The sequence below is a fragment of the Muntiacus reevesi genome, chromosome 1 (genome assembly GCF_963930625.1).
Source record: "Muntiacus reevesi chromosome 1, mMunRee1.1, whole genome shotgun sequence".
Taxonomy (NCBI): Eukaryota; Metazoa; Chordata; class Mammalia; order Artiodactyla; family Cervidae; genus Muntiacus; species Muntiacus reevesi.
In genome coordinates this window covers 277356461-277372841 of record NC_089249.1, presented here as the reverse complement: position 1 = coordinate 277372841, position 16381 = coordinate 277356461, and the positions used below count along the sequence as shown (strand labels likewise).

General features: G+C 39.7%; 1 protein-coding gene across 10 annotated transcripts in view; it reads right to left on the bottom strand.

The window, feature by feature from the left end:
* PAM (peptidylglycine alpha-amidating monooxygenase) overlaps window positions 1–16381 on the bottom strand; it is a 311728-nt gene that overhangs the window by 26882 nt on the left and 268465 nt on the right. For all 10 annotated transcript variants that reach the window (XM_065920039.1, XM_065920481.1, XM_065920234.1 and 7 more), the window contains 3 exons: window positions 3634–3750; window positions 1738–1810; window positions 332–542 (listed from right to left, as the gene is read on the bottom strand). In XM_065920039.1, the coding sequence (XP_065776111.1) occupies window positions 332–542; window positions 1738–1810; window positions 3634–3750 (401 nt within the window). The remainder of the gene's footprint in view (window positions 1–331; window positions 543–1737; window positions 1811–3633; window positions 3751–16381) is intronic.

The window sequence follows — 16381 nt, the reverse complement described above, 5'->3', positions numbered from 1 at the left end:
AACTCTGACTCTGGGGTCTCCCAAACTTCTAATTCATTACAGAAAGCCACTAAGTATCTGGAACCAGAGGAAAAATAAGGTAAGGCAGTTTGTATCTTTGCCCACAAACTCATGACAGATTTTCTCCCTGTATGGATAGAGTTTAAAGCTTTTGGGTAGAAGCATTCTTTTCCTCCTGTAAGACTGTGTGGGTGTGAGTGTGTGTGCGTGTGCGTGTGTGTGTGAGAAAGGGAGAGAGTGCACAACCAGCTGGATGCATACGGAAGCCCCGTCTTCCTCACTCAAGGGACAGTGAGTCCAAGATGAGAAGCAGGATCAAGAGTCTGAGTACCTTCTCCCCACTGCGTGATGAATTTTCCGCTTGGTGAAAACTGCACAAGGCGACTGTTGCAGTAGCCATCTGACACGTAGATGGTTCCAGTGTCTGGATCCACAGCCACGTCGGTGGGCTGACAGAAGTGATTCTGGTCACTGCCTGGTTGCATGCTCCTTCCCAGGGTTAGCAGAGGGCCTTCTTTACCGTGCGGGTCTAGTTTGAACACCTTTTTAAAAAAGAACGAAAGCCTCACTCACTTTGCATGGTTATTTATTGACGCCCACCGACCTGACTCAGGCAATCTGAGGGTCCGCTCTCAGAGACGTATTTACAAGCAGGTACTGTTCAGAACTGGATGGGACTCTAGAAGTGATCTGGTCTGCTTCCTTCATTTGATGAGTGAGGCTCACAGAGATTAAGGGACCTGCCCAAGGATCTTCAGGTCACTAGCGGTAAGCGGAGACTAGCACGTGGATGCCCTGTTCCACCCTCCTCCGCTTCCTCTTCCTCTTCCTCGGCTATCAGTACGGTGCGCCCCAGACAATACAAGAGCAATAAATGTCCACTGAGATGATGTTTGAAGGCTAGCAGTGCCTTCTGAGTTCTAGTTTCTTCTCCTAGTTTTCCTATTTCTTTCTCACCTATTCATCAAACAGGCATTAAACACGAGCTTATCCTTTAAGGAAGAAACATCATGACTACACTCTGATGGAAATAGAACTTTCTCTAAAAAGAACAAAAAATTGCTGTTTTACATATAAACATGTATGTACTAGAGACCCTGCCTCAATTTATAGAGGATTAAGGTGGTGTATGAAAAATACATACAACACATAAAGTAATACAACAGAACTAAGACCTGGGGACAGAGGAAAGAAATATGGAAAGCTCAGAAGGAGGCCGGGGGAGCCCAGACATTCGGTAGGGGGAAGCTTCACCTCTTGTCCTAAGATTCCTGCCAGCCCCACACAGGTGGGTGATTGGATCATTTACGTTCAAGTTTTCCTGACCACTGAGTGCTAAATGAACCACTTCAGACCTGGCCATTTCATTTTTTTGTTATAAACTCTTTGGGTCACAGAAAAAGACCCAGACAACTCCAGAGCGTTCTGAAAGCACAGCCTCATTAACTTCTATGTGCGTGGGTGCGTGCTCAGTAGCTTCTGCTGTGTCCGGCTCTTTGCGTCCCCATGGACTACAGCCCTCCAGGCTCCTCTGTCCATGGGATTCTCCCGGCAAGAACACTAGAGTGGGTTGCCATGCCCTCCTCCAGGGGATCTTCCTGCCCCAGGGATTGAACCCGCGTCTTTTGCACCTTCTGCGTTGCAGGTGGACTGTTGACTGCTGAGCCCCCGGGGAAGCCTGACTTCTATTCGAATAACCAAATGGAAATTCTATTTGAACGCCAAGTGCAAGATTACCTGATGAAGAGCCACATCTGTGACCCAATAATTTCCATCTTTGTCTATACTCAAGCCATGCGGCAAGTAAAACCTGCAAAATACAAATAACCATCCTGATTATGTAATTACTCCCAAAGTATATGAGAAGAAAGTTTTTTGCTAATTAATTTGTAATGGCAATATAAATTTATATACTGATAAATGTATACCTGCATGACTCTAGAAAAGGCCAAAATGAATTGTTAAATCAAAATATCCATTTTAATAGAAACTGCCTTGTGAAAAAATTTAACTGGCATTTAATCTTCTAAAAATATGTAAATGAAGCATACATATCAATTACAAATATTTATTATAAAGTATGATATATTAAATAACAATATCAATTTGAAAACAAGTTCTAAAATCATAAAAGAATGTGTATAAAACAAATGACATAGAGAAATATAAATGTGGATTTGTATGGCTTGAATAGTTCAAGTATGCTGCAAAATAATATAGCATTGTACTAATATAAAATATCAAATATATGGCTGAAAAGCTTTAAGAGTGATTATTAATAATAAAGACAGTAAAACACAAAGAAAACACCTTCCAGCAGATATGGGCTGTGATCAGCCAAGCAAAGTTAAGCGGTATGCTAGATAATAAAAAGAGAAGGTTAATCTACTTAACAAGTCAGCTAGGGTGACCTGGATAAGAGAATCATAAACTAACGTGAACAGAGACTCACAGGCTTAAGGTACGTGGACAGAGCTAACAAACACAAGCACAATGTCTTCATGTTTTGGGGATCAAATCCGACAAGCTACAAGTGTCAGCTTCTAGCCTGTGCAAAGTGTTGGCATCACAGATTTTTGTTTTCAGGAGCCAAGAAGCTAACACCTTGATCTTGACTAATACACTGAACTAGATCTCCCTTTTGATCACCGAATGTGAGGGCTATTATGACTCGCTTTCAACACAGACAAACCACTGCTGGCCACGTTGATTTAGCAGCAGCTGCCCTGCTCTCCTCTTTAACTCCTATCCAGAATGAGAATACTGCTGACTGACGCCCGGAGTACTGAACAGACAGGTTCGAATACCGTGAGTGCTGGGGCTGGTATCAGAACTTGGCCCGTGACTCACCATTTCAGGATCCTATAAAAAGCTGATTATTAGCATCTCCATAATCAGCTGTATTCAAAGTGGATGGCTCCCGCCTTTAAAGAAGCTGGCTCTCCCTCCCTGTGCCTAAGCAGATAAAGTAGGATATTGCTCCCGAAGCGGCCAGGCCACAGTGGTCGTGGACGCTCTGTAAGCAGGCGCCCCTTTCTTTCAAAGGCCATGAATATCAGCCAACTTTTTATTGGCTGCCAGAAGCCAAATCTAGGAATAAGACCAAATGATGGGCAGCTTTCAAATTAACTATGCATGCTATGGGAAGGTGAAAATGACATTTGTTTAAACTTCATTTTGAGACGGGAAGAGAGAAGCCTTTTTTTTTCTTAATGGTAACTAGTTGCTGAGTTTGGTTACATAACTTTTCTGCTTAAGAATTTTTTTTAATCTTCAGATCTAGCTGAGCAGCAACTCACTTCATTAGCCATGTGTATCAATTTTCTCTGAAGCTTGACTACCATTAGAATCACCGAGGGAGCTTTCACACTACTATTTTGATACTTGGGCCCCATCCCAGACTAAATATGAATCTAAATTTTGGAAGCTTCCCAGGTGATTTTAATGTTCAGTCAGAGTTTAAAACCACCTCTTTAGAAAATGAAAGACAGGATGGCTCTTTCAGTCTCCTACTTTCTTAAGCTGTGTTTTCTCACCACTGCTGTACAATATACTCTTCCTAAGGCCAGACCCAATGATACTCTTTGTACCAAATAGCACAAGCATTAATAACAACATACGCAATTTACTCACAGATTTTTCCCACTGGACTGGAGGACCGCAGCATTATTTGGATCTATGACAAGAATAGTGTCTTCTTCAATTGGTCCGAGACCTCTTTGCTGGTAAACAAACTTGCTATCAAAAGAGCTAGTAAAAAAAAAAAATGTAAGAAAAAGGCATTAGAATGGGAATAAGCCAATCAGAAACATCAGTGACCCTGAGAAACGCAGACCATTCACTTGAGATTTTAAACATGGAGTCAAGAGAGGGGCTCAGACGTGCCCGACGGCACTCTTTGCCCTTCATGCCTCAGTATCTTGGATCACAGACACACCATCGCCTGAGGAACTAGGCAGCGGTCAGGGGGGCAGCAGCCGAGGAACGGCCTGGAGGGGCGAGGTTTCCTACCCACCAAATCTGAATCCACACTTTCACAAGATCTCCAGGCGCGTCACGGCCAAGGAGACTTTGAGAAACACCGCCTAGAACTCTGAAAGAAGCCAATTTTTTCTCAAAAGTGCCTCAAATTGTTTAAATTCAGTAGTTACTTTCTTTCAAAATACAAATGAAGGTATAATTTATTTTAACTTTCCGTGTAATGGTAAGGAAAGTGTAAACGATAGGATGAAGCATAGTGATCAAAACTGTGTTTGCTATTTTACTCTCTGTAGGTACAACATGCAAATACACATTACAAGGACACAGAACAGAATGTTCAAAATATTTCAAAAATATAAAACATGATTCTTGAAACAAAAATGTGTTTAGAGACATAAAATTTTCTGTAAGTACAAAATGGATATCTATGTAATAATAAAAAACATTAACATGAATGACAATTTCTGCTTTTTAACTCTATACTGTCCAGGTTATTATAAAATATTGTGAAGATTTATATATATTTATATTTCTATCTGAATTATAATATAATATCTTTCTTTAAATTGATAATTATCACAGACCTTGTACCTATTTAAATTCCAGTTTCGAAAATTATTTGTGATATATCACAAAGACAAGTCCTTCCAATCTAAGCTTATGTGACAGAGAGAAAAATATATGAAGCACCAACAGACCAACTTATATTTCAAGAGCAAAGAACTAACTGATTAGCACACAGTTGAGACATGTGTTTGTGGGTGGGGAGCATAAAAATATAAAATGTATATGTTTTTTGCCCGATGAAGTCACTGTATAGATCAATAAATATTCCTGTAAAATATAATTTCCTTTATAAAATCAGACAAGGTTGTGGAAAAAAAACTATTAATACTTTGTAGTTCAACCATATAGTAAAAAATGAATCTGAACAACATTAAGTATTTATGGAGAAACATTTGCAATTTGGAAGGCAACAGACTGCTCAAATCTATCATACTCCTATTGATTAGTTGGTTGGTATTTTTATGGAACTTATGCAGAGTCCCAGCAGGAAAACAAAAATTTCAAAATTATACTATTTTGCCACTAAAAATAAACACCACATAACTACTTGAGCTTCTTAACTGTCATAGTCTTTGGGTATACTTTCCTGAAAGATAATAATAAGTCCCTGAAGCAGTTCTTATTAATGATGCATTCAATTGAATAAAAAATATTGATTCAGCTTTGTCAACTAAAACTTAAGCAATACAGCTTACATATGCTATTATGTGTAGTTAAAACCACACAGCAGAAAAAAATACATAAGTAGACGAAATGGAAGTAACATCACTAACAAAGCATATTTTATAAGACGATTATGACATCATTATTAAATTGAAACATACAATCTTGTTAGTTAGAATTAATGTAAGAATACGCAAGATATTAATAAATCAGGAGACACCAATAAAAGGCACACACAAGTAACTCTTAGTACTACGAAACACCCAGCAGTTTATCCTCCGTCTGACGTATTTTTCTTTATTTCCTTCTAATTGGAGGATAACTGCTCTACAGTACCGAGTTGGTTTCTGCCATGCATCAGATGAACCAGCCACAGGTATGCACATGTCTCCTCCCTCTTGAACCCCCTCCCCTCTCCCACCCCAACCCGCCCCTCCAGGCTGTCTCTAAGCACTGAGCTGGGCTCCCTGTCACACACAGCAAATTCCCTCTGGCCATCTATTTTACATATAGTAATCTATATGTTTGGACTTCCCAGGTAGCTCAGCTGGAAAAGAAGCCGCCTGCAAAGCAGGAGACCCTAGTTAGATTCCTGGGTCAGGAAGATTCCCGGAAGAAGGGATAGGCTACCCACTCCAGGATTCTTGGGCTTCTCTGGTGGCTCAGGCGGTAAAGAATCCACCTGCAATGCAGGAGACCAGGGTTCAATCCCTGGGTTGGGAAGATCCCATGAAGAAGGGCACGGCAACCCACTCCAGGGTTCTTGCCTGGAGAGTCCCACGGACAGAGGAGCCTGGTGGGCTACAGCCATGGGGTCGCAAAGGGTCGGACACGACTGAGCACTCACAGTGTCTATGTTTCAATGCTATTCTCTCAATTTTCCCATCCTCTCCTCCCCCCGCTGTGTCCACAGTCTGTTCTCTACGTCTGTGTCTTACTGCTGTCCTGCAAATAAGTTCATCAGTACCATTTTTCTAGATTTCATATATATGTGTCTCTTTTTGATGCGACTTTCTGTACTAAAAATCATAACCATTCTCATGGCAAACAAAGGTGTCGAATTCAACCATCAATGATATTTTTTTGCCAACTTGTCTAGGATACTGGATAACTTAAGTGCAGCATGTCTAACACTCATAGTATGCTACAGTTTTACATTCATATGTAGCAGCAAGAGGGCTTCCCTGGTGGGTCAGTGGTAAAGAATCCGCCTGCAATGCAGGAGACACAGGAGACGCGGGTTCAACTCCTGGGTCAGGGAGAACCCCTGGAGGAAGGCATGGCGACCCACTCCAGTATTCTTGCCTGGAGAATCTCACGGACAGAGAAGCCTGGAGGACTACAGTCCATCGGCCTGCAAAGAGTTGGACACGACTGAAGTGACTTAGCATGTACGCACGCACATAGCTGGATGAAGTCTCTTCATTCATTATTTGTTTTAAGGCCGAAGTCATACTCCTCATTATTCAGAAACGTTTCATGATTTGTAATGGTATAATGGTAATCTAAATAATGTGGGAATTATGTTTTTTTCTGACTTTAAGGAGTTAAAATTTGTTTTCCCCTTTTTAATGGAAATTTGATATAACTGTAGATTTACATGCAGTTACAAGAAATAATTCCTGCAGAAGGGAATGGCAACCCACTTCAGTATTCTTGGAGTATTCTCCAGAATACTGGAGAATCTGGTATTCTCCAGAAGAGCCGGGAGGGCTACAGTCCATGGGGTCACAGAGAGCTGGACACAATTTCACACACACACACACACACACACACACACACACAAATAACAGGGTTTCCCTGGTGGCTCACAGAGAGATTCTATGTACACTTTACCTAGTTTCCTCAATGGTAGCATTTTGAACAACTATGGTACAATATCATAACCGGGATACTGATATTGGTAAAATCCACTGATCATATTTAGATACCCTTTTCCACTTTGTATTTCCTAAAATTTTCATTTATTCTTACAGTTTATATACTTGGGCATGGAATACACTACTGTATTACTTCTCCACCCCACCCCCACCTAGGAGTTAGTAATATGGAAAGTGACCAAGTCTTCATAATTCGTACCAAGTGCTGTCCACGTGACATGCAGTGTTCTGGCCCACCATTGGTAGCTAATAACAGTGGCAGTCCAACTGTGTATATCCTGATAAAACTGGAACCTAGCATACCTCATTCTATACTTCTTATTTGCAAAATGACAAGCCACATAGGAAGCCTGACATATTTACTTGTTCATGATTCCCCCAAGCAATAGGTTGTAGTATTCTTTGGTCTACTTTGTCATTCACTTAAATATTCACCATCTGTCTTCAAACTCTGGTCCTACTATTTTACGAAATAACATTCTTACAACTTATTGATGGAGAGAAAGCAGATTTCCCCCACCCAACATCTTCAGGGGCATATGCTAAATTCCTCTAACTTAAATCATGTTTTTTATAGCTCTAGTTTATTTTTCCAGACACTTAAGTAATTGGAAATGTAAATTCTAGTTTAAATTATTCTCTGGTAGTCATGTAAGCTCAAAGTCAAGGACCTGTGATGCTGGGCTTGGCTTCCAAGAGAACAAGCTATGTCAAGGAAAAATATAAATAAACCCAGGCTCACTACTTATATGAGTCATATTGAATGAAATGTGGCTAATGGACAGGTAAGTAATAAAATATCCTTTATCAATGGAACAGTTCTACACTGTTCATGAATACAGAAAAAATGTATCAAGTACACAAACCCAAATTGTGTATGGGCATCTACACTCATAATTTAGAAATGTCAAATTTCTAGTGGTGAGAAAAATAGCAAAATTAACTAATTTGAGGATCATACTGTTTTATTATTCATTTTTTGGTGATATTATAATAAATTGTGAAATAGCAAATGAAAGAGTCAGAAGAAAAGTCAGTAACAACATGAGTAAGCTATGGAGTAAATAAATCATATTTTTATAATAAAATATTAGATGTATGAAAATATCAGCTCTCTCAAATTATCAAGTTTTTTTCTTAGTATCTTGTTGTTACACAATGTAACAACTAGTAATATGGTTTATCTTTTACGGTTTTTTAATTATCACAAATTAGCCCCCTGTCATTAGCATGTATAGAGGGCATTTTATATGATACTTCAAACTAACCACTTTTCCTATGGAATGCAGTTCTATGGTTATTAATAATAATATTACTATATTTCCCCCATATCCATTAAGGATTTCAGTGACTAGGCAAGTTTTTTAATTTACTGATACTAGCATCATTTGAATATTTTAATTTACTTCAGTAAAATAAGTAACAAATAATAACACTCTAGAATTCTTGGGGAGACCACAGCTTTAAAGGAATTAACCACAATACCATAGGTCCAACTACTTCATTGAAAATCTTTTGTGATACCCTTTACCAGATGTCTGTATGTTTAAACTGGCAGCATCAAGGGATATTAAGTCACTCAATAGATTGGTTGATGAGTCTTAATCCTTTCACTTGGGATAGCTGGAGCTTCATACAACTAACAGCTGGCCCCTGGTAGACACACAGGGCAGGTAATAAAAGAAACTGATGGGTTTTTTCATTCTGAAATGGGAAAAGTCACACACATACACACACACAAGCACACATACTCACATTAAATCTGCCAAATAAAGTAATTTATAAACTCCCTTGTAATTCAAAGAAAAGTAACCTTTGAACAGTTCACAAATGGATGTCAGATTATAGAGCTGGATACACCGTTGCTATAGCAAACTGCTTATTTAGTCTTCTAAAGCAGCTACCCCGCATTATATGCTGCAGAGAGGTCTTTATTTCAACCACATTTAACTTTGTACAGAATATAATAATACCCTGCACATTTCACATAGTGCCTGGAGCACTGCTGATTTCTGCTTGCTTCTCTGAAAAAGCACTCAGCGGAAAAGTCTGAATGGCGGCCTGTGGGCTGGAATTCATCAGTTCTTTATTTTAGCAGTTTGAATCCCCCATTAATGATTTTGCACATTAGCAGCTAATCAAACAGTTTAGATAAGGCTGAAAAGAAATGCATTGCTATATTCACACACAAAAGAATTTAGAATAGAGAGAAAATAAACTTCTGTGCCATCAATCAAAATTAAGGGAAATGCAAAATAAATTAAGAGCAACTGAAGACAGAAGCAAAATATAATGTTGTAATTATATAAATTAAGAGGCTGGAGAAAGGACCACAGGTTTTCAAGTGAGAAAATAAAGGGAAATATACCTTCAATGTTAGGAAAGCAAAGACATACCACACGAAGACTAAAGACTTTAAATGGAATATAATTTAATACTATGTTTAAAACATTTACTTCTTATACACATTGCAAAAATTCCCTATGAGGAGGAAAAAAGGTGGGCAGATAAGTCAGTAGGACTACTTGTGCCCTGATGGACCCAGCACTAGAGACACTGCAAACAAGGATGAAAAGAACAAAGAACTAGGTATCACAGCACCAGGCTCTACTCGGTCAGTGAGGCCACTGGGAACGTGTTACTTAACAAAGTGACTTTCGTTACTCAAGAGAAGGAGGGAGATTTTAAAGCCTTCATTTTTTTGGACTAGGGAACAGAGGCACAGAACTCAAATGTCTCGATACAGGCCTCAAAGCTAGAAAATGGAAACCAAGTTTGAAACCCGGATGTCCTGTCTACAAAAACATGTTTTTTTCTTATTAGGATTAACCTCACTGGACTGGCAGTCTCCCCTCCAGCTATCATATTTAATTTGTAGATGTAGAAGAGACAGGAATAGTCACATAGCCAAGAAGAATCAGAGAAAGTGGCATAAAACGGAAAAATTGGCTTGAGTACAACAGGAAATGGCAATACAGACAGAAGGGCAGACTGTGGACAAACATTCTTTTTGCAGAACTCCTTACAATTTTCTCTTGGATGGGAAGATAATAAGTTCAATTTCCCAGGTCTAGTTAATTCTAAAGATATGAAAGAATCTGCAGATACAGAAGCAGAACCTCAAGCAGATATCTTAACTGAAACTTCAGGCAACTAGTGAGGGAAATCTTGAGCTGATTTTTACGCAAGTTAGGAAGCAGACAGATTTCTGAAACAAAAAAACTTGGCAAGATTCCATAAAACATTGATGAGGAGATGGTTTCTGATCTGGGGGGCAAATGGGAGAAGATGCCCAGAAGACCACATCTCCAAGGATAAAACTTGTTAAACCAAGCAGTTAAGTATTCAAGTTTTATAAACAATGTGTATGAAGATACGAAAGGCAAATTCATCAAACAGACCTAATACCAGGCTGGAAGGGACAATTCATTCTCTGGTTAATTAAGAATAAAACAGTATTTGTAAAAATTGAAGCAATGCTAAACCTAGCAAAGTGAAATATAACTGGAATAAAATGCTGAATTCTGTGTTCACTGCATAAATAGAAATTTCCAGTAAAAACTTCTGCACAATTTTATGAAATATAATTAGAGATTTCAGTACATTACACATTCAACACAAGGTAACAAAGTGATATGACTGCTGAAGAAAAGTGAATGCAATCACTAGTAGATATCTAGAATACACATCAAGGAAAGTAACTGCATTGCTCATCAGGTAATACATGAAGTATTGTGGCTACTTCTCAACCAAACACTTTAAAGGATTGAGAAACCAGAGCACCTTCAGATAAAAATGTCATGTCAGCATGAAGACTGGCTCAGGGCGTGTGAGATATTTAGTCTGGAGAAGACAAGACTTCCTTCAAATATGCAAACAACTGACATGAATGAATGGAAGTGAATTTACTCTCCATCTGGCTGTGATGGAGGTGAAGTTATAGGACACAGATTTGAGGTTAACATGATGAAGAACCGAATGACATCTAGATGAGTCCCATAATTGGGAAGCATGTCTCATTCTAGGGAATTTCTTGCCTCTGAAAGGGTTCAAGCCCCAGATGACCGGGGAAGGTTTTGCACAGAGACATCCTGGCGGGAACCTGGCGCTGCGCTCTCTGGTGGACCCTGCTACTCTGGGGGCCCAGTGTCTACTGCCCCATTTCATGCCAACGAAACCTCAGTTTTTCTCTAGCTGACCCCACATTCTAAGCCTCACTCTCAGTCCACTTGTTTTGTTTTGTTTTTTTTTTTTAATTGAAGGATAATTGCTTTACAGAATTTTGTTCTTTTTCTGTCAACCCCCCACTTGCTTTTGATAGTATCAACTGTACTCTCACATTACAGAGATAAAACAAAAAGCTAAGGCTAAGCCAAAGAGTGGATTTCATTCCTTTGCCCACAGCGACTGGTTCAGGATGAAAGAAAAATGTTCTGCTACCTACCTAAAGTCAGGTAGAAGAACACTAAATGACTCAATTTAAGGATTTCTTGTGGACTTATCAAGGACACGGATGGTCTCTTCTGGTATTCTGGAGTTGCAAATAGGGAGGAATATCAATCTGAGCCTAAGAATGGAACTAACCAGGAGAATATGTGTTAAATAGACCCTGGTGGTATCGTCTGAGTTACCACACCCTGAAAGTTTTTCTTTATACAAACTAATAAATTTCTTCTTTTTATAAGCTAGTGTGTATTGGGTTTTCTCCTTCATTGGTTACAGAAGGAATTCCAAGTGATACAACTTTCAAAATCCCTTCCAAGTGAAGAATGACACATGGTATAATAGAAATACCTTCTATATAATAGAAATACCGCCTAAAAATAAGGGATAAAACCCATGATTCACTGAAGAGGGTATGGGACATGAGGCCTGTAGAGGAGAACCTCAACCATAGTTGAGATAAATAAAAGAGAGGCTGGGAAGCAATACCTGAGATAAATAAAAGAAAGGCTGGGAAGCAAGCCTCTGACCATGCTGGTGATTTTAAGACACACAACCAAAAACAACTGTTACTGAGGCAGGAGCTACCCAGCTCCTGCTGGAGGCATTTAAACTTTAAAGAGCCCTAGCTGTCCTGCTGCCCTAACATTAGGGCAGACAAGAGGCTCTTTAAAGTTTCATTACACCCTGTTGGTAACTGGCATTTCCTTTCAGCTAGAAGAAGTGTCTTAATGTAACCATGGGCTTACCCGATGACTCAGACAGTAAACAATTCTCCTGCAATGCAGGAGACTAGGGTTAGATCCCTGGGTTGGGAAGATCCCCTGGAGGAGGGAATGGCAACTCATTCTAGTATTCTTGCCTGGAGAATCCCATGGACAGAGGAGCCTGGTGGGTTATAATTCATGAGGTTGCAAAGAGTTGCACACAGCTGAGTGACTAGCACACCTACACCAAGTAGCCATACTGAAGTAAGGGGCTGACAAGGAGGAAAATGGAAATCAAACTGAGAAAGGGGATAACAGTCAACTTTATCATCATCATCACTGTTATTATGATTTTTGTTGCCATGCCTATTTAGCATAATTAAGTAGAAGAGTAAGGGCTGATTAAGCCTGTTGGGCAGTAACAATACTGCCAGTATTGATGAGGAACAGTACTCATAAAGAGAACTGAAACTGAAAGCTGCACAGTCGTGTCCAACTCTTTGTGACCCCATGGAGTCCAAGGAATTCTCCAGGCCAGAAGAGTGGAGTGGGTAGCCTTTCGCTTCTCCAGGGCATCTTCCCAACCCAGGTCTCCCACATTGCAGGCAGATTCTTCACCAGCTGAGCCACCAGGGAAGCAAAGAGAATTGATGTGATATCAAAAGAGTTTTGAGTACAGAGTATTAACTAGGGATTGTTTCTAACTAATAATAACTCCTAATAACTCCTCCTTCGAGAAGATGGAATGGCAAACTACCCCAGTATACTTGCTGTGAGAACCTCACCAACTGCATAAAAGGCCAAAAAGATATGACACCAAAAGATGCGCCCTGCAGGTCTGAAGGTGTCCAATATGCTACTGGGGAAGAGTGGAGGAGAATTACCAATAGCCCCAGAATGAATGAAGCAGCTGGGCTGAAGTGGATATGATGCTCAGTTGTGGATGTGTCTGGTGACGAAAGTAAAATCCAATGCGGCACAGAACAGTCCTGCACAGGAACTGGAATGTTAGGTCCATGGATCAAGGAAAATCTGACATGGTCAAGCAGGAGATGGTAAGAATAAACATAGACATCCTAGGAATCAGTGAGCTAAAATGGATGGAAATGGGTGAATTTAATGCAGATGACCACTGATCATCGAAAAAGCAAGAGAGTTCCAGAAAAACATCTATTTCTGCTTTATCGACTATGTCAAAGCCTTTGACTGTGTGGATCACAACAAACTGTGGAAAATTCTTAAAGAAATGGGAATACCAGACCACCTGACTTTTCCCTTGAGAGATCTGTATGCAGGTCAGGAAGCAACAGTTAGAACTGGACATGGAACAACAGACTGGTTCCAAATAGGTAAAGGGGTACATCAAGGCTGTATATTGTCACCCTGCTTATTTAACTTATATGCAGAGTATATCATGAGAAACGCTGGGCTGGAGGAAGCACAAGCTGGAATCAAGATTGCCAGGAGAAATATCAATAACCTCAGATATGCAGATGACACCACCCTTATGGCACAAAGTGAGGAAGAACTAAAGAGCCTCTTGATGAAAGTGAAAGAGGAGAGTGAAAAAGCTGGCTTAAAGCTCAACATTCAGAAAACTAAGATCATGGCATCCAGTCCCATCACTTCATGGCAAACAGATGGGGAAACAGTAACAGACTTTATTTTCTTGGGCTTCAAAATCACTGTAGATGGTGATTGCAGCCATGAAATTAAAAGACGCTTGCTCCTTGGAAGAAAAGCTATGACCAAACTAGACAGCATATTAAAAAGCAGAGACATTACTTTGCCAACAAAGGTCTGTCTAGTCAAAGCTATGGTTTTTCCAGTAGTCGTATATGGATGTGAGAGTTGGACTATAAAGAAAGCTGAGCGCTGAAAAATTGATGCTTTGAACTGTGGTGTTGGAGAAGACTCTTGAGAGTCCGTTGAACTGCAAGGAAATCCAACCAGTCCATCCTAAAGGAAATCAGTCCTGAATATTCATTGGAAGGACTGATGCTGAAGCAGAAACTCCAATACTTTGGCCACTTGATGCGAAGAACTGACTCATTTGAAAAGACTCTGATGGTGGGAAGGATTGAGGGCAGGAGGAGAAGGGGACGACAGAGGATGAGATGGTTGGATGGCATCACCAACTCAGTGGACATGAGTTTGAGTAAACTCTGGGAGCTGGTGATGGACAGGGAGGCCTGGAGTGCTGCAGTCCATGGGTCGCAAAGAGTCGGACACGACTGAGCAACTGAACTGACTGACTGGCCTTACGAAACTTACACTTTTGTGAACATGAGAAGAATCAGGATGGGATTCTGAGGAAAATTAATACAGAATTTCTCATCTTTCTAAACAAACAGTGGTAGCAATAAGAATGCAATTTCCTCCCCATTTTAAAATGTCCATTGTCTCTCACCAGCACATAAGAAATTCCTCAGGGAAGTGCTGTCTTTTTCTTTGTATAATCTTTGGATATTCAATGAACAAAAAGAAAGTTACTTTGCCTATTTTCTATAATTCACTTGCACATATAGGAAGGATGGACATGCACAACTGTTCAACACGACCAGGATCAGCATATGTGAATCTATTTACCTATAAAACTACTAGCAGAGTAATCCACTTCTAAGTCTCTTTATGAGTAACAAAGCAGACAGTGTTTAAAGCAGAGACTGGAGTGCTCAAAGAGAATTTCCATGAATGGCAAAGGCTGCTAGAGGCCAACAGGAAATACAAGAGAGGCAAAAGGAGACGGATGACAAATATTCTTACACTTGAACAATAAAGAAGAAGGAGAAAGAAGAAACGGACTTAATGGTGTAAATTAGCAACCCTGCTCTGAAGTCTTAAATTTTTAATAAGACCGCTTTGTCAGAGCCATTTATCAAGGTGAACGCACCAGGGCTTTGGCAACGGAACTGGAATCTATTTACACATGATATTGGCAAGTTATCTAGATGAAAGCATGAAGCCAGAAAAATCAGGTCTTCTGCAGGGACTGCCATGTATGTCCCAGAAAATATTCTTATGTGGCTCTTGTTTCAGTCTTGGGTCATTTACCCCAGGCTGGCCTGTACTGATCCCTTTTCCCCCCCTATTAAACTATTCCAGCCTCTGCTGTTTACTTGGAATGAATATCACATTAAAATGGAAAATTGGACTCTGTCCAATTTAGCTTTAGCCAGCTGAAACAGTATCAATGGAAGAAAATGATGCTGTAATTTTCTCGTCTGATAAAATGTGGCTAGAAATCCATGCAGAAAATGTAGTAATATTCATTAAAATGAAGAATATGCTACAGTGAATAGTAGTAGTTTCCTTTTGAAAGCACTTGTTAAAATATCATTAGATGTTCAATAATGACTAAGATGATGTAACAGAGATGTATAAACAGGGATGCTGAGCTTGATGGCTTTGAACTCTGAAGTGATCTCTTTCTTAGATTCCATTCTCAAGCATGACAATTGCAAAGGATAATTAAACAGTATCAAAGCTATCAATCAATCTACTCTAAAATGCTGGCTGAATTTCATTTTCAACTGCACCAAGAAAACTACATACATGTGTATGTGACAGCGCAGGTTTAGCCTAAGTTTAATCAGCATCTCTGAAAATGGAGGAAAAAAACAGTTGAACTGTATGTGTGGATCCTCAGTTTTCCAAATGAAACCCTAGAGTTGTACACTTGAAAGAAGAAGAAGATTCATTATACTTAATTCATAAGATATTTAAAAACTCACCTTCATATGAAAATTTGTGATAAAACAAAGGAATAAATGGATATTCAATACTCAGGAGAATTAAGATAACCTGATAAACTTTGGAGCCAGCTTTGAAAAATACAATCGCATAAATGTGTTCACAATCCTCTAAAAGGAAGTAAGTAAGTAAGTGGGTAAGTGGGCAACTCTGAGTCAGACGGACAACTGAAGCCTGACTGCTGGGCTAACTGTGAGACGTGGGGCAAAACACTTGTCTTCTCTTGACTTCTTCATGATGACACTACCCGTGCCAACTGCTGGGAGCTAATTCATGCAAACATTTAGAACAGTCACAGAGGCACAGCAAACGACTCAATAAATGTTAGGCGTCTTTTTAAACCAAAAATCCCTAAAAGATACTGGAAGACAGAATAAAAGGTTGGAA